General features: G+C 31.9%; 2 protein-coding genes across 7 annotated transcripts in view; one reads left to right on the top strand and one right to left on the bottom strand.

Moving 5' to 3' along the window:
* The window catches only part of LOC108567316 (protein kinase C-binding protein NELL2-like), a 27,342-nt gene extending 8,440 nt beyond the window's left edge, over positions 1 to 18,902 (bottom strand). For 2 of the 4 annotated variants that reach the window (XM_017927705.1, XM_017927701.1), the window contains exons 1-2: positions 17,803 to 18,902; positions 2,455 to 2,610 (exon numbers count right to left, since the gene is read on the bottom strand). In XM_017927705.1, the coding sequence (XP_017783194.1) occupies positions 2,455 to 2,610; positions 17,803 to 17,851 (205 nt within the window). In that variant the 5' untranslated portion in view covers positions 17,852 to 18,902. The remainder of the gene's footprint in view (positions 1 to 2,454; positions 2,611 to 17,802) is intronic. The other 2 variants (XM_017927702.1, XM_017927704.1) reach the window with 1 other exon arrangement.
* Positions 18,903 to 22,199: 3,297 nt separating this feature from the next.
* On the top strand, positions 22,200 to 24,897 carry LOC108567269 (WD repeat-containing protein 48 homolog). 3 transcript variants are annotated; one of them, XM_017927631.1, is made up of 10 exons: positions 22,200 to 22,219; positions 22,303 to 22,381; positions 22,443 to 22,647; positions 22,705 to 22,917; positions 22,978 to 23,426; positions 23,490 to 23,798; positions 23,860 to 24,071; positions 24,140 to 24,347; positions 24,406 to 24,585; positions 24,652 to 24,897. In XM_017927631.1, exons 2-10 carry the CDS (start codon positions 22,334 to 22,336, stop codon positions 24,748 to 24,750), a joined length of 1,923 nt encoding a protein of 640 aa, XP_017783120.1. In that variant the 5' UTR covers positions 22,200 to 22,219; positions 22,303 to 22,333; the 3' UTR covers positions 24,751 to 24,897. The 3 variants fall into 3 exon arrangements, with proteins under 3 accessions (XP_017783120.1, XP_017783122.1, XP_017783123.1); XM_017927633.1 differs by having other exon boundaries at positions 22,207 to 22,375; XM_017927634.1 differs by having other exon boundaries at positions 22,207 to 22,381; positions 24,479 to 24,585; positions 24,652 to 24,727.
* Positions 24,898 to 25,627: the final 730 nt, after the last annotated feature.

The raw sequence follows: 25,627 nt of genomic DNA, 5'->3' as shown, positions 1-25,627 counted from the left end.
AAAGCGGGTGGATGTCTTTATGGATTTAATGTGTTTAACAGGAAAAGGATGAGGGTTGAGACCGACGAGTGTAAAGGCAAACGTGAAAAGTAAACATCGGGTTGGATGGGGTTCTTACAGCTTTGATCAATATTTAAGCGGACGCAAGATAGTAATGAAACGGCATTAAAGAAGGCCTCGCGGAAAAGGCATAACTGAAACAACCCTGATATTATGATGAGACATAAAAGCGCCGGAAAAATGAGGAAGAACATCTTTATCCAATTACTTTTTTTTAATATCCATATACTTTACTGATATATAAACTATATTAAACTATATTCGTATAAAATTTCATCTTAACATACATGACTATCTTTTATTATATAAAATATTTATTTTTAATTGAATTAAAATATTGAAATCAAAGTTTATTTTTCAATTTCTTTACATACTGTATTACATTAATTCTTATTTAGAAAATAGTTTCATTTTTCAATGAAAATAAACATAGTGTAAATGATGTATTGATAAACGTGAAATAATCATAGTTAATGACCACAACACTTAAATCACTTATGCATTCGATCGATTTTGCTAAACGCTGCTTTATTTAATAATATATCAGCTATTAGAAATAATTCACAGTTTTGAAATCACACAGCAATTAGCTTTAATTAAGTTTGATTACTCTAATAGGAATACAACTTTCATTGAATAAAATAGTATAATTAGTACAAATCTTCAAATTAAAATTATTTATCACTAAATTTGAGTTTATAAAATATATTATTTTTATTTTTTTAGTTATGAATCTATTCAATTTAGTCTAAATACTATTTTAATTTAATATTTCATTGGTAAATATCTCTGTTCGATTTATAAGCCTAATGCCACATTTCTAAAGCAAGTGAATAATAATGCAATTTGGGACAGACAGACCAAGACTAAGTCGATCGATACCTCTTTTGGCTAACGCTGGCCTATTTCAAAAAATCATTGTATAAAAAATATATATTTACATTACAATATTTATTTCTGTTTAACTTTTATTTATAAAACTACTTTTATCATAATAATTATTAATATATTAATTATCATAATAAACAATTTAAATATCGTTCTTGTTTATATTATAATCACAATATTGCATCCAAAACTTGAGTAGTTTTCTTTTATACTCGTTGTTTAAAATTTACTTTATTTTATGCCGGTTGACTTAATAAATGTTATTAATTAATGAGAATAATAATGATTCAATATTTTATGGACAAAATGTAGAAGTAATGTATCTATGAATAAATCCATCAAATAATACAGTAAATCTGATTGTGAACATGTCAAAGGAATAGAAAAACTCAGACCAATTTACAAAAACGTGGAGTCGTGAAGATATTTTTGGACTGGAGCCAGTAGGGTGTACTATACTGCGAACAGCTGAGTAGGGAGGATGCCATAAAATACTTTCAACATCTTATCTTTTATCAAACAAAGATCGTATAGAATCACAGTAATTAAAATTAAATAAAATTAAATATTTTGTAAGAGAAAATTACAATTTATATGAAATAGCAATTTATATGAATCGATTTTATTTCAATTTTAATCAAAATTTAATACAAATTAATAACATTAATAGCAAAAAAATGTATTTACGTTTCTTGTTTAGTAAACCAATTATGTTGATTCTGCGGGAATATTGATTCACTGTAATATATAAAAGACCATTTTAAGACCGATTATGTAAGTAAAAAGTTGTATCTTATGTTTCAAAAAATGGTAATTATTACGACAAAAGAAGGGGACTTTTAATTAATTTAAATCTGGGTTGAATACGCTCTGGAGAATACGGAAAGTTCTGGCTTATTAAATGTTTGGTTAAAGATCGGAAGTTTTGGTGGATGCGCTTGGCAACAGTTCGTCCGTTCCACGTATATAAAATCCGTTCGTCGAGTTCTCGAGGTTTTTGTAATTCAAATGGGGAAATGGTCTTGAGGTCTCCGCTGAAATGTAAGTAGAACAGAAATTGATTTTTAAGCGCTTTGCCCCCAAAGGAAAATAAAATCAATGCGCCCCGAAAACTTTTTTGGCAGACGAACGGAACTCGTTACAGCAATGCAACGGGCCGAAATTTATGCTGGCACGTCTAGACACAATTTCTCGCATTGCAATCGTAATAACTCGCAACAATTTATGGACAATACGAACTCGATCTTTGCCGGGTTAACGGATCACAAAACTTTATCAATTAAAACTTGATGCGGTGACGATGATGACGATGTTAGTGAGGGAAGGGAGACAGGGATGCAAATAAGCCTCGTAAATAGGGGTTACGAGGAGCTCTTGTTCGGAAGCGTTTGAATGGATTGATTCGATTATGAGCATGAGCGGAGCGCGGATCAGGGATGGGATGGGTATGGAAAAGGGGTGTCGTTTAGACTGTGATTTTTTCATTCGCTCAAACTTTTTAATTACCTTGCAGATAATAGGCTGGCCTAATTGTTTGGGGCCCCGGCGTTAGGGTGACGCCCGCCCAACTGCTGTTGTGCAACCCCAAGGCCCCCAAGAGGTCGATTGATTGTCCCGGTGCGGTTGCGGCGCTTAGTAGACTTGTGGGATCCAAGCCAGTTGCTGAAAAACAAAACAATAAAACGTCAATTTTTATTTCACATTTGTCAACCTACATCCATACTACTACATAATCTTAATACATATTACATTTCCAATATATGAAACAAATAAACATAAGTCATAATAACAGCTTTTTTCTGAAAGTCCGAATAACAGATTGATAAACTTTTAATAAATCAAATCTAATATATTTCAATGTAATATTGAATTATTATTATAAATCCAAGAAAGTTCTTTCATTCTCATTGTAATTAAACTCTGAAGTTTTCCATTCATTTTTTCTTCTTATTTATAAAGTTTCAGCTTTGTGTGCAGTTCCGACCTTTGTTCAAATACAATGCCACTTTTACTGACTCCGATTGGAACTCTTTGAATAATATTTATTCAGAACTTTGTAGCCATTCCCTTTTCTGAATACTTACTGACGTCAAATTATTTTATATGTCCAGATTTATTATATAAAAACTTATTCAGTTTATCAAAAACATAAACTATTTAAGTGTCATAATAATATCATAATATATGAATTAGTTATATAAATAATAAGGAAATTAATTAATAAAAAATTGTATTATTATTTGCAATCAAATTAATGCAGTCCATCAAATTAACAATAATCGCATCAAAGCATGTGATATACATATAATTACAGAGTTGTGTGATACGTGATGTACATAATATAACTGGAAGAGTAATGAGCTAGCTCACTCGCATAGCTATCCTTGTTATGGTGCATTTTCCACTTTATTAAATCACGAATGCGAAGAAAGTATGTGTATTTTATTAGATGGAAATGTCGATTATGGAGATTTAATCTTCTAAGTGGTTATAAATACGTATTTAGAGCATTCTCGTTTCAATGAAATATAATTTTGAAATAAATTTCCAAAATCATCATTGATATTATTTATTGACAATAAAGTTTAAGTATCTTCTGTTCGATAATAAAATAAACATTTATTTGCTCTTATTTTATCATATTCTGTAAGAAAGCTTTTTATAAAAAAATGTATAAACATATGTAAAAATATAGTAAAAACAGTACCTCTTTATGTTTTTAAACTTTTATGTAACTTGTTATGCATATTATATAATAAAATTGTTTATTCATATCAAATTCATATATTTCGTATCAAAAGTTTAAAATTTTATAGAATTGTAATTGAAACTGTATATTTTTTTTTTATATAAAGTATAGCAACACGTGTTGCAGATATATAAATAACTAAAATACTACAAACATTTTATCAAACGTTAATTAAATTCAACTGTTCTTTAAAAAAAAATAACGAATTAATTACTAATGAACGTTTTAATAAAGCGGTTAACGTCAATGTTCATTTAATTTAAATTGAAAAGATTAAAATCTGCACGTGGAATAATTTACGTGTCTGACGAAAGGTGGAAGTATCAAATATCAGCTTGACTTTTTATAATTGTGCTTTAAAATAACGCGATTTTCGCAGTTCACATGCGAGGCGATTAGCGCATTTTGGATTGCAACGATTGTAGAGGTGTTTGGGTTTCTAAAAAAAAGCGCCGTCCGGTTGGGAATTTATTTGCATCCAGATAATAAAAGTTTGCAACGAAAAATGAGAAATTTGTGTTTATTTTTACATTCTCGTTGAACATGCGATTCATTATGTAATTTAATTAAGAGAGATCTCTCCCCCCGAAATAAAAACAAAAATTGCAAGTAAAATTCAATTAGTGAAATTATTTGAATGACGAGAATCGAATGAGTGGGTGAGAATCAAAGATTAGTAAAAGGATTACAGATTTATTTGCATCCTGATATTAGATTGTAAAATGTGGTTTTAGTTGTTGTTTATTAAAATTTCAGGATTTTTACTAGTCATTTCTTACAATTAATTTGCTCGTTAAGCGAGGTTCCACTGTAATTCATTTATATAATATGATGCGACGTCATGATGAAAAAGAACGATAATCAATTACTAAAATTGTATGAATATTGTTGAAATGGATTGTTAAATGGGAAAATGCATTTTCGATTGTGTTTATTTCGGTTGTGAAACGTTACTCTTGTAATAGATTTTATGTAATTCATGTTATGTGATGTAATTTAATTAAGTGAGTCTTCCCCCGAAATAAATGATAAAAAAGAATGAGAATTGCAGGTGAAATTCAATTAGTGAAATTATTTGAATGGTAGGAAGAGAACGAGACGGGGCGAGTGGGTTTGGTGTGCGTTGGAGAAGGATGGGAAGTGTGTCGGCGCCGTTTGGGCTGGCGTTAGCGCCGTCGTAAATCTGAGGCCGGACGCCGTCGCGGCTCGCGGACGTTGTCACAGATATAAACACGTCTGCACGTTACAACCGGTTATATCACACAAGGATTACACCCTGGAAAAGTAGAGCTCTTCGTGGCCTCCTCGGAGGGTCGCAACGGGGGTTTATTTTGGCAACGCGCGCTGAGGGTGGCTTAATTGGAAATGCACCCTCCGCAACAAACGCTGTGGGAAAAAGTGCAGATGATTGCTATAATGTTGTTGGAAGAGCGGTCCTCCCTGATTGCAATTCGCAATTAGGATAGTTTTAATTGCGCTAATTGCAAATCGTGGTTCGTCCATCGGACTCCTCTTCGGCTCTTTGGTTGATGCGACCGCTAATGGTTTTTCGTAGTCGGGATTCGGGTTGTTCCTTTTTATTTTGTGTGTGTGGTCCTCCGTTCCGATTTATAAATATATAAAGGCTGTCCTTCGTGCTATAATTTTGGCGAATGGAGAGATACGGCTAGTGAGTATTGCATTTGGATATATAAATCGTCTGGCACTTCTGGCCATCTGATCGTAATAATACAACACTTCTTGTTGCTTTTGAACTCGGGCCGCTCTCGTGCCGCCACACACACATCTGATGCAGGTAAATTTGAAACGATATTATTAGAAAAATGGGGCGACGTCGGAGCGAAAGAACACACGGACATAAGGGGAACATATATTACACAAATTTATGAGCCCGATGCGAGAAATGCACCCCATTTCCACATCTTATTCCTTATTTCTTTACACACACACACGCAGACTCATCTTTCCTTTTCTATTTCCCCTTCTCATTCTTTAACACGAACGAGTGAACTATCAACGCGATACATGCCAAGTAACTTATAAATATATATATACAAGTACACAAGACATATAATTGAGTATTACAAGTATATAGAACTTAGTACATGACGCATTGCTATAAAACTTGCATTAACACAAGTATATACAAGTACTACAAGAAAATCAATTCTACATAAAACTAGCTATAGTATTTCCGAGTATTATATCTAGTACATTACAGATTATACAGTCATTTATTTTGACTTTAATATCGTATATATATACAAGTACTTGTCAAGTATTAGTAAATGAAAATGAAATACGTAGACAGTAGTATTAATGGAAATAACCTATAACGAGTGTAGGATACACTCGACCAGTATATACACAAATGTAAACATTTTCATGATTTAACGTGAAAATCGTAGTTGTATGCAAGAGCCGTGCGCGGCGCGGCGAGTGCGTAAATTAATTGATGTGCGTTTTTATTTTTGGCCCGCAATCGCTAAGGTCGAATATTGGAATTAAATGCGGACCACACACACGAATCTTCTGCCGAAAGTTGGACGTCGGCCAAAACGTGGACTGCATAAGTATATCATAATTTGGTTGGCAAAGACTAAACCTGTCAAGGTTCGGATCGCGCGCGGGATTCGCACCGGCTTAGCGCTGATTTAACATTTATTTTGTCTAACATTTCGCCACGTTCATTAAAACTTTGCTAATCCACGTTTATATTTAATACGTGCATTCATTTCGCCTTCTTTCTCCCAATTTCTACCCCCATTCGATTTGTTCAAACCGAAAATCGACAATAAAACCACACTACATCCACTTTTAGATTAATTACTCGAAACTACTATTTCCGAAAATATTATATATTCCTACGTGTGATTGGAAATACTAATTTTATAAATATTTGTCTTTCATTCATAATGTATAAACTAGTACGTACGCAATTTGAAATAAGCAAAAACTGTATTTTTTGTAAGTTATTACTAGATTCATAAAATTATCAAAAATCATTATGTTGTCTGGTATCTATGGAAATGATATAATATAATAAACAATTTAAAATGTTAAAAATATGTGCGGTTCGGGAATATCCAAACTGTATTGCATCAAACAAATGATTAAGTCCATGTAAGTTATTTTATTTAACTAATACTAATTTAAAAGTCGTCTTGTTAATGTATAAATTTATTTTAATCTGTTTATTGTAAATTTAATTTGGTATAAAATAACATTTGTATTACGTCAAATACAAATGTCAGTCAGTTTTACCAATTATTACATCAATACTGCAATTGCACCAAATAAAAAAAAAAAATATCACTATATTTTGTTATAGAATATGTGGATGCAGCATTACGTTTAAATGACTTGAACATTTCCCAATAATTTGACAGTTCTGTCAATTTATATCCTTGCTACGCATATGAATATTGTCTACTGCTTTAGTAAGCAAATATGAATTTTCTTTTAATGTAGTTGCATGAAAATGATTTTGAACTTCAATTATATAATACCATTGCTTTGCGTGCAATTGCATCATATGCTACAGGATAATATCAGGTTGAGTTTAATGTACAAGACTCGCATTGGTTCGCGAAATAATTCATAAGCCTTGCATATTTTCAATAATATTTATATTAATATGTTCTCGGTCATTCGCATCTACGAAACGGTGCTTCGTTTAACAAAATGGAATATATTTTAATGAGTCTTATGTTAGAGCGTTGACATTCCTTTTTCACGCTCAAACGCATTTATATTAATTTATGAATACATTTATTATGTATTAAAAAAAAAGTTTGTCATACATTTAACCTCGAAATGAATATTAAATGGAAGTAGATATTTTTTGATGTTATCTAACAATCCACGTGCTCAGTTATATTTATATTCATTATTAATCTTCGTTTAACACGAAAGCTTTTGGATTATGCAAATACTAATTTTAAATGTATGTAGCAATGCCAAACTTGTTGGATTTGCAATAATTATTGATTTAAAATTTATGAAAACATATCTAAATTAAATTTTACAGTAACAAATATTTAATTTTAATTCAATAATTATACAAGAATATTATTAAATTAAATGTAATTTTGAAATAAAAACTTACTTAATATGATAAAAAGAAATATCTTTCTTTTTGCACGAGTATAAAATAGACTAATATAAATGTTAGAAAGCTAGAAAAAAATTGTAAATAGTAAAGTAAAGTAAAAAGTTTAATTGTATACATTTTGTAAAACTATTGATTAATCTTCATATATATATATTAATACATTGGTTCTCATAAAATATCTGAATGATAAATCTTCATACATTACTAAGTTTTTAAATGAAATTAATCCGAGGGGAACACTTGTTAATATATGTGCTGTACAAAACTTTCGTCTTTGTCTTGACTCAGTTTATCGAACTAATATAGTGTTTAAAAACTTTTCTCATTTAACATGAAATGTGATCGATATATCCAATAAATTCATTATATAAATTACTATTTTTCTCAGACAATTTCAAAGAAGATTTGTTACTGAGAATATTAATTATGTTTATTGTATTGCCATTGAAGTGTTTGCCCTACAAAAAATGGGGTTTAGAACAATTTGTGTATTTCGTTAATAACTTTATACAATTGCATACAGTTTCTATATAAATATTTAGATATTAGTTAGCGAATATCCCATATATATATTAAAATGTTCTGTTAGAGTGTTAGCTATAAAAGTAGTGAGTTGTGAATATTAATATTATAGTACGAGCGTTTTGATGGGCGTCGCATAATTGCATATTTGATACTATACATTAGGCGCAATTAACTTGAACGAAATAATTAACATAATTAGAGGGAAAGTATGGATTTAACGATTTGTTTAAAAATAGTTGTTGCATAAAACTGTGGAATTGTCTATAATAATAGATGCATGAAATTCGATTGGAGTCTAGATCCATTCATTCAGTGAAAATTGATTTTTTTGTCGTTGTCGGAGTTCAAACACGTTTATAAGCAGAAAGCCGACTGAAAGTCGTTTTATCATTAGCACGCAACGGTCGTAAATGTAAATTTTCTTTTTCAGCAGGGAAAATGTGTATATATAGAAAACGCGTATATATATATGTGACCGTTCTCTAAGTCTAATTCATAAATTACGTCGACGAATAAATTCATTCAGCCTTTTTGTTTTCCGGTATTTTTAGGCTTCTGGTAAAATTGAAAATTTGATGCTGGTAACAGCTGGGTCATAATGAAGACGTTGCGCGGTGTTAAATTAACCGTCTAATACCAATAAGGTGTGCGATGAGATGTGAAATTAGTTTGGACAAGGGCCATTTGTGTGTTTGGTGCAGACAACGACAGCTGCTACATACAGAGAAGTGCCTTGTCAACACTCAGAAGCTGATCCGAGTCGTGTGCCAAAGTCATTCTCACTCATCAGGAATTAATTATAAACATGACACTTGAGCCCCTCCAGACACGCGATCGGATTCTTCCTCAAAAAACCCCAAGCAATAATCAATTGAACAACCAAACAAAATTCTGTTTGCCAATACACGAAAACGCTGTATCAGTTACACTCATCGTGACGAATAACAGCTACTTGTGGTGCTCCGAAAGGGAATAATCTCCCCCTCAAAAAATAGCATTTCCCCGAATGAACAGACGAAAAATCAATTCACATTTAACATATTTGCTGAACTAAGAGACATAGAAAAAGAGAGAGCTTCGGCTGGAAGTTCTTGATGAATCGAGATAAAAGAAATCAATACACCACGAGGATTCTCCTCCGCCCCGAAATACAAAAAGAAAAGAATAATAGAGGAAGAAAGAGAAACAGAACAGAAGAAACATTGCGCTAATTACATAATCCGCCACATCGATTGCAGTAGTTCTTGGGGTGGAGTAAGAAGGATTTGTATTGATTCCGAAGTTCTGTGTTAGGGTTTTGTTTTTAAGAAAAAGAAAACTCGTTGCTCCGAGCATCCGCATGAAACATTGATTACTCCGCCCGTCAAGTTACATAAGTAAAATACAAATTGCTCCATTGCACGTTCCGCAATAGATTTGGAACGACCGATAAGTTTCCATCCTCGAAATTTATACTTGCATACTACCCTCGTTCCTCCCGTCATTTACTTTTTTTGTTCGTTCGTCAGTCCTTCCTCCCTCTAAATTATTTTGCAAGTCGAATTTCCACCCCGCATAGCTTTCTATGCAAATTTATTTCATACAGATATTTAAAGAATCGTTATGGAAATTGAAATACTTTACATGCGCCGCATAAAACCCCATTTTTGGTTTTGCTTTTATAATCTGGTGTAATATACACCCCTCCTCAATACATTTGCTACTATGCCGCATGTGGTGAATACCTACCGCACACATGTGGCATTTCATTTATCACCACATTTCGACGCTTTTAATCAACCAAACGATCTTTTAATTTCCTTCCAATAAATCAACTCTGCATTTCCATATTAATAACATAAACGTTAAAAATCAAAGAAAAAAAAGTACTTTTTGACATGAGTATACTTCACAGCTCTCCCAAAAATTCTTAGAAACCGAAATATTCATTTGGCATGGTGTTTTGAGAAATCGGCATTTTTTTCTCTTTCTGAAGATTTACGACTTCCTTCATCCGTTTTAAGATAGAGCAAATATTTTTCAACATATTTCCTTGACATTTAGTTAAATTTAGTTAATTAAAACTTGTTTAATAGAAATTTGCAAATATACGTATTTTATAAACAAAAAAAATTGTAACTTTGATCAATAGTAAATGGTTTCCATGATAATATAGCCTATCGTTACCGCATTGCAGGGAGTGGTTCATTCAATTCCCTAGGGCCTAGGTAAAAGCAAAATGTCGGAAATAATTATGGGTTATTAATACTAATAGTTTGGCAATTACGCCAAAACTTTAATATAAAAATATATCAGTTTTCAAAACATTTTTTGAATAAATGGTTTTCGTACAACTAAAAAAATACAAAAAGAAATTTCATTTCATGATTTATTGAAATATTCACAAATTGTGGGAGATGTGAATATATATTAATAATTCAATTTAAATTAATTCTTATGTGAAATATATTGTCTTTCAATGGATTTGAATATAAATGTTTAGTAATAAATAACAAATATTTCCATCTATGCAAACACACAAACCTCTTGTTATTTGCATAGGAGCAAGTAACATTGCCATTTATCTATCATCCCCAAATAATAATGTTTGTTTAGAATGCGCATCAACAATGGTGAAATACGTTCTCTCCCCCTGCGCGTAAATTGTCCATCCGCTATTTGTTCGCTCCAAAACGACGGCGACTTTGGTGCGAAACAATCAGGAGGGTTCGTAATAAATCAGAGAAACAATTACTGTTCCGGCAAATTGCTCCAATAATGGGAGCCTGTGTTGTAGAAAGTAAACACCGTGCGATGGGTCTTTATTGAATGCCCTTTTGCAACACCCTAATAACAAACACTTCGGGTGATTCCCATTATCAAGCGGAGGGTGGAATAGAGGGACGAGGGACGGGAAGAAAATCGCAGTCGTTATACGTGACATTCAGGCGAGAAATAGGTAATAGAAAAAAAATATTAAATATCAGCACGTACTCTTGATTAAATTTTAGTTTCATCGTGTTTGCACCCTATATAAAACTCACATTCGTTCAATGGCATTTCTCGATTTACACAGTGTTGATTCAATTCAAAATTAACTACTAAAACGTGATTTTATAATAATTCATATTCCATATAGAAAAATGTAAAAAACGCACCCCAATTATAGTTATATATCTTTATGTAAAAAAAAATATATTATTTCAATTTTTCATACTTATATGAAATATCTTCAAAAAGTATCACTATTTTCTGTTAATATCAATTATCAATATCCTCCACTTATATTCTAATGAAAAGAAGACGTCTGCAATTGGAAATAACAAGAAAATACCCATAGTAAGCTCCAAACGAATGCTCCAGTTATATTTCAGCGGGAGATCTTTTATAATAAATATATAACTTTCAGACTGTTGGATCTTTTACTAGTTAATTTATAGGAGAGCTTATGTATCATATATGCAATAAGCGGACGCATCCGCGTTAATAAATTGATTCGTTCAAGGAAAAACTATTTATAATTCATAGAGATGTTTGAACACCAGTTTCAAATTTTGCATTTTGCTTTATCGTAACGTCAAGCTTTCCCCTTGAAAAAGTGCTTGACAATTGTATATTATTTTAAATTACTGAAAACACATATTTACAGTAAATTGCATTTGTTAATAAGATTTTTCACATTAGTAAATTTCTTAATTAAAAAATAAATTAAAGTAAAATAATTTAATTTTAATAGTCTTTACTTAATAAAATTTGTAGTGAATTTTCTTTTCATTAAAATTATATAAGAAAATAATTTTATAATAAAGGAATTAATTTGTTATATTAATAATTAAGTATATGAATAAAATTTAATTAACTAATGATAAGTTAAAAAACTTTTTTTTATTACTGTAATAATGTTAGCAATAAATGTTATGAACTGGAATGGAAAATTGGTAGATACAGTTAAGAAGAAAAATATTGTACAGTCTCGAGTGTGTGTTAAATTTATGGTATTTTCTATTTTCGTGATCCGTCCAATTAAGATCGTATCCTTTATTAGTGATTTTGGAAGGATACACGAATCGGGAATAATGAATGGGCGAGTAGGTGTCTAGTCAAAACACCGAAAATCCCGCCCGTTCTTAATCCGGAGGACGGTGTCTTGAAACGTGCGCTGAGAAAGAGAGGAAAAAAAAAGAAAGAAGTAAGATGTATAAAAGGAGGAGTAGGAAGTGTCTCCTAAAAATAGTTTGCAGACATGGGAAACAGTATAAAAAAAAGCGCGTCGAGCCGCGGCGAAAGGGGGTGTACACGTCGGGAGCGGCGCGACCAATATTATATGTATGCAATCGTTTTTAATTGGATACTAATTTACGACAATTTAAATAGCGCGCCACCACCGTCTCGCGTCTCGTTTTATTTTTAGTCGCATAACTAAATTTAAAACAATACGCGCCTCTCTCCGTACCATACACCCATCGGCGATATGTCTCATATACCATTGATTTTATGCTCGTTCCGATGGCGAAAGAAGTGCTTCCAATCGATTTAATATCAATAGGTGGGCTTTCACCACGCTTCGAGACACACCCCGAAGAACAATCCATCAAGTTTTATAGTTTTCCTCACAAAAAAAATTGACGAGGTGATTTACACACACCGTACCCGGACCTTAATAAAATCCAAAATTTATGGAATACCTCCGTTTAATTGCCGTCTAAACGTGATTTACGATTCAATTAATCGTTTACACTCTCGCTAAATATAGACGCTCATTTAAGTCAAACATTAATTGCAAAATAATTATTCTGTAATCGTATATGAAGAAATTTCGAGTTTCTCTTATAAAATGTGATATTATAATACACAATTGTAATAATATTTATACATAAATAAATAAAAAACGAATACATATTTATAAATCTGCTATTGAACCTCACTGAAATTGTAATATTACTGAATTGAGAATACCACTTATAAACCTATTTTGTTTTTCGCATTTTTTCAAAATATATAAAACTACCCAAATTTATAAGAAATAAATTATAAAATTACATATTTGTAAGTTTTGTAAAAATGAAACTATTATATAAACGATTATAAGTTGTGACCAAAGAAGAATTCCATTATTAAAAGGTGCGTATGTGAAAGCATAGATTTATAACACAATTTTATAAAAATTCAATCCTTCTTGTCTTAGAAATGTATCTTTGTTATTTAAATAAAAGATTATTTAATATTAATAAAATTAGTAAAACAAACTCAATTATCCATCTTGTCTTGTAATCATTATATTTGTAATATCTTTAAATGCATTATTTGAATTATTATTTTTCCTATCAAAAATGTAATTTCTCAAGAAGAGTAGAAATTTTTTTAACTTAAAAGTAATCACAAAGTTAACTATTATTTTGATTTCCATTTTTTGTGAAATTATCTTATATATTCTTATGATATAAAACTTTGAAAAATTCTAATCAGACTATATTTTTTTTATTAACTATGTTTAAAATTTATAACCAGATATTTATAAACATTTGCAAATTGTTCAGTTTAATATTTATGTATAATAAATGCGTTTCGAACTAAACTAAACGAATTCAATTGATCTTTAATTCGTCGGGCCCGGGTTTTGATGAGCGGTGCCGCCGATTTGTTATTGGCACTAAATGAATTCCGCGAAGTGTTTATGATAAACAATAATGCATATGTAAGTTTCCTCGCAGACAATCGGCCAATTGAATTTGATTGGATGCGAGAGAAAAATTCTTGCGTCATTTCAACGCAAAAACGGGGAAACAATTGTCGTTACGTCGGCAATAATTTGGACGGGTACGAAGCGTTCAGGACCCTGAGTTCCATGAATATTTTCAGTGGTTCTTTTCTCCGGGGCTCGAGCCAACCCCTTGCATTATTCAGCCGCTGGTTGCACGCACTTGGTTACTAAAATATTAGCCACCCTCTAACCTACATGTAACCCACCCAATAGATTCCCATTGGTTCGTAAAATCTAATAATGTACATACAAAACTTTACCATTTGGGTGGGCTGTACACGAACTATATACATTGTTCTATCGATTAGTAGGAAACGAAACTATCATGCGACTAAACTACCTAATAAAATAATTAAATCTTAAAAGAAATTTCTCTGATAATATTAATGTTAACAAATTTTGAACAATTTCATTATGTAAAATTATCCAAAATTTGTATTCAACGTATACATATCCTAAATTAATTACTGTTAATATGATAATACTGATTTTTTCACCTTAATGTTAAATAATGGCTATTAATTTCAATAAATCTGTTGATTTTTTAAACATTTTTTTTTATATTTTGTTAAAACATTAAAGTTAAAATTATATCAAAGAAAGTTATCTTCATTAAATTAATAAAGTTTTTGTTATTTGTTTGTTTGATATATTTAGAGTTGTAAGAATAACAATTAAATTATTCATTAGTTGCATGAGTTAAGTAACGTTTATTATAATTGGATGGGTGACTTTATGATGTCATTTTGAGAATGCAAAAGAGTATTAAGAGAAACTTCCTAAGAAATATAAATTATTTTATAGTTGAAGTGTATCTTTGTACCTAGAATGTAATAATTTGAAAGTTTCCAAATATGAAATATCCCATTTCGTATTTTAATTGCTCGAACCATATATCACTAATTTAAATTCTCGTTATAAACAGTATACAGAGTTATAATGTAGTTTTAATTAAGTTATAAACTACTAAAACAAACTCAATTATCTAACTTCGAGACCTGTAAATAATATTTTGAACAACATTTAATAGTTTGTTAACATAATCAGAATTTGTTTAACATTTGGTATCAAATTCTATTTAGTTTTTATTCATATTTTTCATACTATTATAAAGCTTTTAGTATTTTAATATTATCTAATTAAAACATTCAATGTATGTCAATAATTTTAAATACAATATTGTCTAATAAATTGATGTATTTCATTATTAATTTAACCTTGCGGACAAATACATCGAGAAAACATTCTATACATTGTGATCCTGTTTTGTTAATTTCAATAAGCGATTTCGAAGTGCCCCCAGACGGTTGCGTGCAAATGGACATGTCCAATTGCTGATTGGTTTCTTTGAAAGTCTGGTATCTTAACTTAATTAAGCAATGATCGTAAATCGAGATGTCTACAATTCACTAAAAGGAAGTCCGCAATTGATAAATATATTGTTACGAATCTTAGAAACTATTAAATGAGGCCACAAACCTGTGCCAAAATACAGCTTTTATTAAGAAATGAAATTTCGCACTTTATGTATCTCATTAAATCGTTAAATGTATTGTAATATACAGAATCTCATATACAAAGTTTATTGTACAATGCGAATTGACAATTAAATATTTTATGTTTACGGTTCATTCACATATTAAAAAAGTTTATATTAAATGTATGAATCTTGAAAGTAAATTTTATGAAATAATAATTTTTTCAACATTATAAATTATTACAAATTGTAACATTGTTTTACTGAAAATGTACAGAAAATATAATACATTAAAATAAATTTAAAAAAAATACAGAACATTATATTTCCATCCCAAAAAATTACTAATATTAAACAAAATTTATTATACAATAAAATACAAATATCTATTGACCGCAGTCTTTCCGTCCAAATTACTAATTAAGTAAGGTTTTGATGTAAGTATAATTATCAAATATCTATGCATTTTATATTAAAAATTCAACTACTGATTTCTAAAATTTCATGAATAATTGTAATCTGTTAATAATTCAGCATATTTCAAAATATTAAATATTTTAATTTCACATTGTAGTTACAGTTAGAAAAACCCGTATAATTTTGGGAATATTGTAATTCGAAAGTAATTATTCATTATTATTCATGTTGAAAAAGTTTATGGAATTGTAAATCTATACGGCTTTTGAAATAGTTTTGAAAAAACATGTATTCTGTAAATAAATTATTTACATTTATAAAACTGTTAAACGTTTCGTACATTCGTACAAGACTTCGGTTTAAACGTAAAGTTCGTGAAAACTTCTTTCGGACATTGAAGTTTTTCAAATGGAGTAAACCAAATGAAAAGTTTTTGGTTTAGTGAAGAAACAGACTCAGCGGCACCGATTTTGTGCCACTTGTTCTTACCGTCGCCAGAATCTATTTTTAACGATAGCTCCACGTTTGATGTAGAAAACAACAGAATAAACAACAAGGTGTGTATATTATCGCATTCGAACGGAAATTGGATGGTCATAGTAACCGATGCCTCCTCCCATAAATCATGTTTACTCGAAAGAGGTCGGATCGCATCGTTTTAGGTCACAGCAATAATCCGATCCGAAAATTATTCTCATTTCAGTCAAATCAGTGGCATCTCTTCGCAAACAAATGGATCAAATTGTAATGCGAGAGAAATTATGTGGAAAATCGAGTTGTTTTCCCCGACCTAGACCAAGCATATATGCAAGTAAATAATGCAACGTGATTTTTTCATTACTCTCTTGACATACAGATCCGTACAATCGTTGCCTGATTGTGGGACTCATTTCGAACGATTACGAACTACACACCCTGATGAGCTCATTTCAAGTTATCATCATTATTACTAAATACCTAATTGCAAATACGGTATTTCAAAAAACAAATAATGGGTGGATGTGGAAGAGGTCTCCTATACTCACAAATTAAGGGTTAATGATCGCTTGAAGTTTTATACGATTATAAAGAATTTACATTTACATTGTACATTGGCATTGATACGAGTAAATATTTATATTACAATAAATTAAGTTCAAGGAGAAGTGATATATTTGCAATATTAATTAGCGCGTCAGTAATAAAGTGAAAATCTTCCTTGATCAATCTTCGTTATTTTTTTTTTCGCTCAGCTTTTCTAGCCGGACCACCGTTATTGTATAAATAATGCGAGAATCGTGCGATGCTTGAATTAAACCAATATCTAAATATTTATGTGACTAGGATTAGCAGATATAAAAAAAATGAGGCTGCTTTTCATCTGGATTTTTGTGTTCTTCTATTTTTTTTTGTGTGCTTTTTGGAACTTCGGATGGAAAAGGGGAAAATCTTGGTGGAAATAAATATCGATTGCATTTACGCCACCCTCTCGAAAATTGGAGTTATCAACCACGTGATCTTTTATTGGGGGTGGTTGTTCCCGTTCAGATTGTTCTGGTACAATGGAAAAAAAAAATAGGAAGTATGTGTTGATTCGGCGAAATTCGGTATCTAGTTGTCATTGGTAATTTGATAATGTGCTGATGTTGAATTGGATATTACATTTTTTTTTGTTTCATATTGGTGTCACGTGCGATTTGAAAAGGAAAAATTAAATGCTGGCCAGGGTATATACAAATGGATACAATTAAATTACGGTCAAAATCGATAGTGTAGTATGTGTATGGATGAAGTTTATGTAATAGGGGTGTAAGTTGCGGTGTTGAGTGTGAGTAGATCTTAAGAGTACTAACCTGAGGCAAACCAGATTACTATGATCCAAGCCGCGAGTAGCCAGTCCATGGCCGCGGCCCCACTTTGATAACCGTCAGCCCGAATGGTAAGCTCTGGACAACCAAAACCTCCCCATAGCTTAGCGAAGTCTAAGTGAGAGGAGCGAGGCCAAAGTGGAATGAATGCGAGCGGTGAACTTGAGCGCACACTGCACCACTACTACTACTTCTACTACTATAAGTATGTATGCAAGTAATAGAGAGATAGATGTATATATTTAAGTATATCTCTTTCTCTCTTCAATTCTAGGTATCAGTTGGAGTTGATAGGTAGAAGAGGTCACTGAAGAGATGATGATCGATGTTGTCGCACTGCGGGATCACGTCAGTGGGGGAGTTGTTCCAGCCACACACATGCTTTACACACTTCCCAGGACCTACAAGATCTGATTTGATTTTGTATATATACCAAAGGTATATATGTCTTCGGGTAGATTTGAAGATGCGCTCTGATCCGTAGCCCGTGTCAGACTAATTCGTACCGCCACCGCCTGCGCCGCGGCGAGGGGGCAAAGAGGACGCGCGCCGGCGCCGCGACGCTCGCAAATCTCTTTAAAAACCACTCTACCACTAACCTTCTTACACACAACACCTTTAATTATATTATCTCAGATGAACAACGCGAACGACTCAAGGAGACGACAAATCGAAGGAACGCACTTTTCTGACTTCGAGATTATTCAAAGAAATTCTGAAATTTTTTACACTCTTACACACACCCACCCGCTCGCTATCGTCGCTCAAACACTTTTGACTCATGAAATACGATGATATCGCGATATGGTTGACTGACCACTCATACACACACTCACACACACCTGCACTACCTGTGAACCAATGAACTCACAGCTACACGATGTTTTTTATTAGCGATGCATGCTATTATTATTGTTAGGGGGTTGATATACTGCACTTGCCGGTAGTCGGTAGCAACCCCAAATATTATTCGAAATCATACTCAAATAAAACTCTTATTCCCACCCGACACGCAACTGCCAGACCTTTTCAAATGCAACATAAATATTTTCATAGGCCATACAAATAATTATTTTCCTAAAGTCACATCTAAATACTACATTTTCCAATTACACACAATTGAATCAACTTAATATTCATATAAAGATCACAATTAACATGGAAATACTCAAACATTAGTCATTACCGTATATTATGTTACAAAACGTAATAAGTTAATTCATCAACAACTGTTAATTTTTATCTCCAAAATATTAAGTTCAAAGGTTAATAATATTTATTAAACTGTTAGTTTTAACACACTTTATTTAAGCATATGCAATAATTTATATAGAATAATTATGCCTATATAAATAAAGTTTACAAAAAATAATACGTGAATAAATGTTTGGAACGAATGTAAATTGTGTCAAAATTATATTAGTCCTTCTATACAATATTAATGCAAAACACACAGTAATTACATGAAAATAACACATTAAATAATTGAGGTGGTTCCGATTATGCGTCATTGAAATTGATTGCTTTCTTTTTAGAAAAAACATATCAGGAAAAGGTTTCACAAATAATAAAGTAATTAGGAATTATTCTCAGAATCGATATCAAATTAATATTTATAAATTATATCAATTTTAGTGATTTATAAATAAGCAATAATCTTTTATGGTAATACATTTTACTTATTTTTATCTGTATAATGCATTTTGTGATTTTGAACAATAAGTGAGTTGTTGGTCGTCATCGGTAATTATTTTTTATTTGCGAAGTTTCTAGAATCGCTGATCGGTATAAAATCTATTGTGAACAGTTGATGCATTATGCGTTTGAAGATCGTCGGAATATATTTTTTTATGAAAAGGAATGATGTTTCGGGGTCAATGTGAAAATTGTAGTTAGGAGGAGCGTGTCGTTGGGAGCGCACAAAGAGTATAAAAAGGGTCGTTTGTAAAGACGCACGTGCCATGTGTATCCTTAATTAGGAGAATATCGTGGAAGAAAGACCGGTACGCCGAGGGCGAACAGAGGAAGTAAACGTAAGGAAGGCCTCATGATGTAACTTACACCCCGTACAATATGGTCTTCATGGTAGGATGCGCACACTTCTTGCCCATCTGACGGATGGTCGGATGGGGCTGAACACCTGTCGAAGGGCTCTCGCACATTCTCCACTTATCTAAGCAGAATAAAGTTTCGGTTCCAAAAATGGCTTTAAAAGCATTTCCACGAAATTGTATTTATTTTTATTTTATTTTTTTGAATATAGGTGAACGTTATCAATACACATTTTGTTTGTAAGCGTTGAATTCCCTTGGCAACAATTGATGTGCGCTCGAAGGTAATGCCAGAGGAAGGCAATCGTATTAAACGTGAAATTGGAATTGATTGCCTAGGGTTCGTTGCGTGGGGAATAACATTGAAGGAGCGTGGAGGAGAGATGTAAGGAAGAAAGCGTTTTCTCCGCAATTAAATTATGATTTAGTGAGGACTGCTTTGGGGGTGGTGGTTGCCGAATATAGGATTACATTGTATAATTCACCGATAATAGCCTATTATCCTGTATGTCGCTTCCATCCGAATTAATTCGAGTGTATATGATATTGTGTGAACATGGCAGAATTCCAGTTTCAGTTCTGACATACAAACATAAATCACAAACGGGCACGACCATTCTGCCAGACGCAGACGTCGGTGCTTCGGGCCAACTATAACTAATATTGCATTTCAAAATTCATTCGATTATTTTGTGTCATCGATTCTTATAATTCACGATCATCTCAACTGCAGGTCTAATGCACCACATACATACAAGTAATGCGTTTTAAATTTTGCCGTAAAAGCGATTTGCTGTGTCGTATGACACAAAATCACACCACTCTTTATATGTGTTAGCATTATAAATTAGTGTGCCGCAAAAAATTGCATGTACAAATAATGAGAATCCATTATTAAATATATCAGTTCTTCGCAGTACTTTTAAACGTTGCTCAATATAGAAATATTTCTTGTCTTTGAACCAATTAAAATCATTTAGTTAATTGAAAATTATACTTCTAATTTGTATCTTCTTAATATAAAGTATACCACAATTAAATAACAAAAAACTTGAAATAAAAATACTAATATTATTATTAGAATAATTTTATTTGATTTTATTAAATGCCAACATTTTTAAATTCAGTCTACTATAATATTTATTAAGGATTTTAATTAGAGACTCTTAATGATCGGACGAGGAATGATCACTGTGCGCATATCACGAAAAGGTCGATGAAATATATTTGTAACATAGATCAATCTAGAATAGAATAAACCAGAGTTTGTAAATCCTTTGGGGTCATGATCCAATTGACAAATAAAAAACGAAATGACAAATACAAAATTGCCTCCAAGTAAAAAAAATAAAACTTCGCCTATTTACATTATCGATCACATGATGACCAAACATTACGTTGAAAAATACCTATGCAACTTATATGAACATAATCGTTAGGACCGATCTCTAATTTATGTAATTAAGTATAAAATGGAAATGGCACAAAAATGTAAAGACAGAATATATACAAATTTATTGTAATTTCCCATCGTCGTAAAATTATTTAATTATAAAATCAATAACCCATTCTGTTCACAATTCAATATCAAAATCTTTTAACTTTGGTTAATATTGTTTTCTCGTTTAATTTTGAAACTTGAATATGTATATTCAAGATAAAACTAATAACTTAAGAGAAACCTTATATAAGAAAAGTAATGGAAATTACTTAAAATTTTCCAATCAAATTATTTATTACTGTTTTTTTTTCATTTTATATAATTAAATTTTCATTAAAATAATAAGAAAATTTAATTATAAAAAACATCGCCCTACAAGTTTATAAAAGATTGCAATAGTTCTTTTTCATAAAAATAATGTCAGCCCTTAGTCATCTATCATTATAAAGGGGTTTGAAATATATAGATAGACATAGTGACAAGACATCCTTTTAGACGTTCTATTTGTAGTTGTTCCACAATTGTGTTTGTTGCTTGAAATATCAAAAACTTTTTATTTCTCTTTTATTGTGATTATGTAAGATTAACGTGACTTCGCTATAATAACACGTTATATAATTAATGAAAATAATATATCAATGGTCAATTCAATTATTAATAGTATACAATAAATTGAATTATCTAGGTGTGATGTAACAAAAGGTAAGTATAAAGAGTTTTTTTTTCATATTAATGTCTGCATATTAATTATGTAATGATAATAACGTTTTATATTCAGTATACCTTGCGATATGTAGTCTATCTATATTCTACTGTTAAATCTGTAGAGTGTGTTGCCTAAGAGTGGAATATATTTTTTTTTAAGATTTCATTGACGTTTTAGAAAAGGTAGTAAAAGCCCGTATCTTATGTTAGTGTATAACCTATAATAATGACATTTAATTAAAAGACTTGTTTACTTTCTGGGGCCTTCAAAAATTGCTCGTGATTTAGCAAATTCCATGTGAGCAATATTTGGAGCGCGATGTCCACGTTGAAACCAGGCGGTCAAGGAGGCCGTAAAAAAGTACAGGTAATTAAGGCTCATGGGGCTCTGTAAAACAAATGACTTTACTAATTTAATTCATCATCAGGTTTCCATGGTGATTTGTGAAGCTGAGGAAAAAAGACACAGGTCTGGTGTCAATGCATTGCAAGTGGATCCAATGCTGGATCGGCTGTATTCAGCTGGTAGGGATTCAATTGTCAGGGTGTATGAGCATGAGAGGTATCACCAAAGTATGGAACACCACACAGATTGGGTCAATGATATTGTCCTTTGCTGTGGTGGGAGGAACTGTAAGTACTGAATCTTATTAGAAGTACTGCAATTCTATTTCATATTTTGGTATTTAGTAATTTCAGCTAGTTCAGACACAACTGTGAAAGTGTGGAATGCTCATAAAGGGTTCTGCATGTCAACATTAAGAACCCATAAAGATTATGTGAAGGCATTGGCATATGCTAAGGATAGAGAACAGGTTGCTTCTGCTGGTTTGGACAAGTCCATATATTTGTGGGATGTCAATACTTTGACTGCGCTAACAGCAAGCAATAATACAGTAACTAGTAAGTTAATTATTGTTTTTACTAAAATATTCAAGAACCATCATTAATGAAAGTGAATAGCTTCTAGTCTTGGAGGAAACAAAGAATCCATTTATAGTCTTGCAATGAATCCACCAGGAAGCGTAATCGTCAGTGGTTCAACTGAGAAAGCTTTAAGATTGTGGGATCCTAGAAGTTGTGCAAAGTTGTTCAAACTTAAAGGACACACGGATAATGTTAAAGCGCTAGTTGTGTCACGTGATGGATGCCATTGCATTTCTGGCAGCAGTGATTGCAGTATTAAAGTTTGGAATTTAGGTGCTCAAAGATGTATACAAACCATCAATGTGCACACCGATTCTGTTTGGGCTTTATTGGCGACTGATAATTTTGCTTACGTGATCTCCGGCGGGCGAGACAAAAAAGTTATCATGACTGAACTTAAAAATCCTGAAAACAGTATAACCGTTTGCGTCGAGGAAGCGCCAATTTTGAAAATGTGCTTCACCGCGGATCACTCGGCCATTTGGGTAATATGATTATATAAAATAATTCAATAGAACAAGAACTTATCTAATTGGTTGATTTAAAAGGTGTCAACATCTGAATCGAATATTCGTTGCTGGAAATTGCCGACAGAAAAACATTTCAAGGGAGAAGCCAGTATGCCAACAAATCCAATATCCTTAATACAGGGTGGTGCAGCTATAAAGCTGGCTGTCGTTTTAAATGACAAGAGGCACATCTTAACAAAAGATACTGATAATAACGTTGCTGTATACGATGTATTGAGGGCAAGGAAAATGGAAGATCTAGGTCCCATCAATTTCCAAGAAGAATTGAAAAATAGATTTAAAATGGTTTATGTTCCCAATTGGTTTAATTTTGATCTTAAAACTGGGGTAATATCTGCATGCAAATGAAAGAGAATAGCTTCAAGATGTGTATTTTTTTGTATTACAGATGTTAACCATCCATTTAGGTCAAGATGAGGTCGATTGTTTTTCAGCATGGGTTTCCGCAAGGGATGCAGGCGTAAAAGATGAACCCGATCAAAAAGTCAATTACGGAAAACTATTGTTACAAGCTTTGCTTGAACATTGGAGGGGCGTAGATCCTAATATTGAGCCAAAAAGTTATTTCAGTGTTCCAGTTCATACTCCGTTAATTTTTAGGTAAAGCTTTTTATTGAATGAAATGTTAATAGTAATTATTTTCAATGGGATTTGTTCTACATTTGTAGTGAAGTAGGTGGAAGAACTTTGTATCGTGTTTTGGTAGGCGATACAAAGGGCGAAACAGAAACTGCTTTACTGAACGAAACGGTGCCCAGTTGGGTGACATCCAGTTTAGAAGATAATTGTACAAGTAAATTTATTAAAGTCCAATTCTACCTTCAACCACATTCCAGTGTTCCTTCTAATTTGTTGAAGCAGGATCGACATAAAAAGGTAGAGCTTGGTTAGCGCTATATTTTGGTTTTTAGTTTTTGTTTCGATTTTATTTTAGCCTGATAGACTAGTTGCAAATGATTTTATCCAATGTCGCAAAGTTGCCGAACATATCCTAGATAAATTCCTAGGTGAAGGAGGATCAGGTTCACCAGGAGGTGACGCCGAACCGACCCCAAATGCCACAAGTAATAATGGCACAACAGTTGACCAAATTGAATTGACTTGCAATGATCAAGTGAGTTCGTCTACCGTTCGTCTCATTTATATTTATAATATTTTTTAATGTTTAATTTATGTTCAGGTTTTGGATCCTGCTATGGATTTGAGGACCGTTAAGCATTTTATTTGGAAGTCGTCTGCAGATTTGACTTTGTACTACAAATTGATAAATGCTAAGTGATTTGTTTATTATTATTTTTTTATTATTTAAAACTATCCTATATAAAAGAAAGAAGAAAAAAAACTTTTGTACAAAAACGACTATTATCTTTGATATTTGAAAACTTTATTAGGTATTAATTATACTTGGTTATTAGTGATACAGTTCATTATAAATTTATCTCACTTGTAATTTAATCATATGTAAACCTATAACATAAGTACTTGTATAATTCCATTGTAGATATAATCATGGTCTTATGTTTATTAAAGCTTGTTTTTTTTTACAAATCCTTTCAACTTATTGGCTTATTTTCCAATTCGTAACCCCAAAATTGATACAAATCCGCAATAATTTTACGCGCCACATTTACGAGATTGTCGCTATCCGTCCGCGTTTTCAGTGTTTTATTTTCATACGCGCGATAGAGCCTTTGTGAATCTGCACAAGTGTTATCTAAAAATGCTTTAATCCTAGATTCCTCCATTCCTTCATATTTCTTTCTCATTCTCTTTACGAGAGTATCTCGATCTGCAGTGCAATAAATAATTATTGACACTTTCGACACTTGCAATTCAAATAATTTCGCTTGTTGCACATGGAGAGGAAAACCACTGTAAATAAATCCTTTTGCATTTTCGTGATTGAGATACAAATGTTCTTTTATCAAATCTATGACAAAATCGTCGGGCACCGGTTCTCTTTGCTTGGTATAATCCAATATTATTTTTGCTCTGAAATTCATTTTAGCGACTTCCGTTTCAATTAGTTTTGATACTTTAACGAGGATATAACCACTGGCAGTTTCTAACATTTCGGCGATTTTTGTTCTGTTGCTGCAAGGTGGTCCACATACCCAAAATACCGGTAACCGCTTTTCCTGAAAACCTTCTATATC

The sequence above is a fragment of the Nicrophorus vespilloides genome, unplaced genomic scaffold (genome assembly GCF_001412225.1).
Source record: "Nicrophorus vespilloides isolate i.1.1-1 unplaced genomic scaffold, Nicve_v1.0, whole genome shotgun sequence".
Lineage (NCBI taxonomy): Eukaryota > Metazoa > Arthropoda > Insecta > Coleoptera > Silphidae > Nicrophorus > Nicrophorus vespilloides.
Note: the sequence above shows the minus strand (reverse complement) of the source record. Positions and strands in the feature narration are given on the sequence as shown.

Excerpts from the sequence above, each read along its gene's own strand:
- LOC108567269 (XM_017927631.1), top strand. The coding sequence starts at position 22,334 with ATGTCCACGTTGAAACCAGGCGGTCAAGGAGGCCGTAAAAAAGTACAG. Across the intron at positions 22,382-22,442 it reads GAGGCCGTAAAAAAGTACAG|GTTTCCATGGTGATTTGTGA; the intron begins GTAATTAAGGCT and ends ATTCATCATCAG. Across the intron at positions 23,427-23,489 it reads CGGATCACTCGGCCATTTGG|GTGTCAACATCTGAATCGAA; the intron begins GTAATATGATTA and ends TTGATTTAAAAG.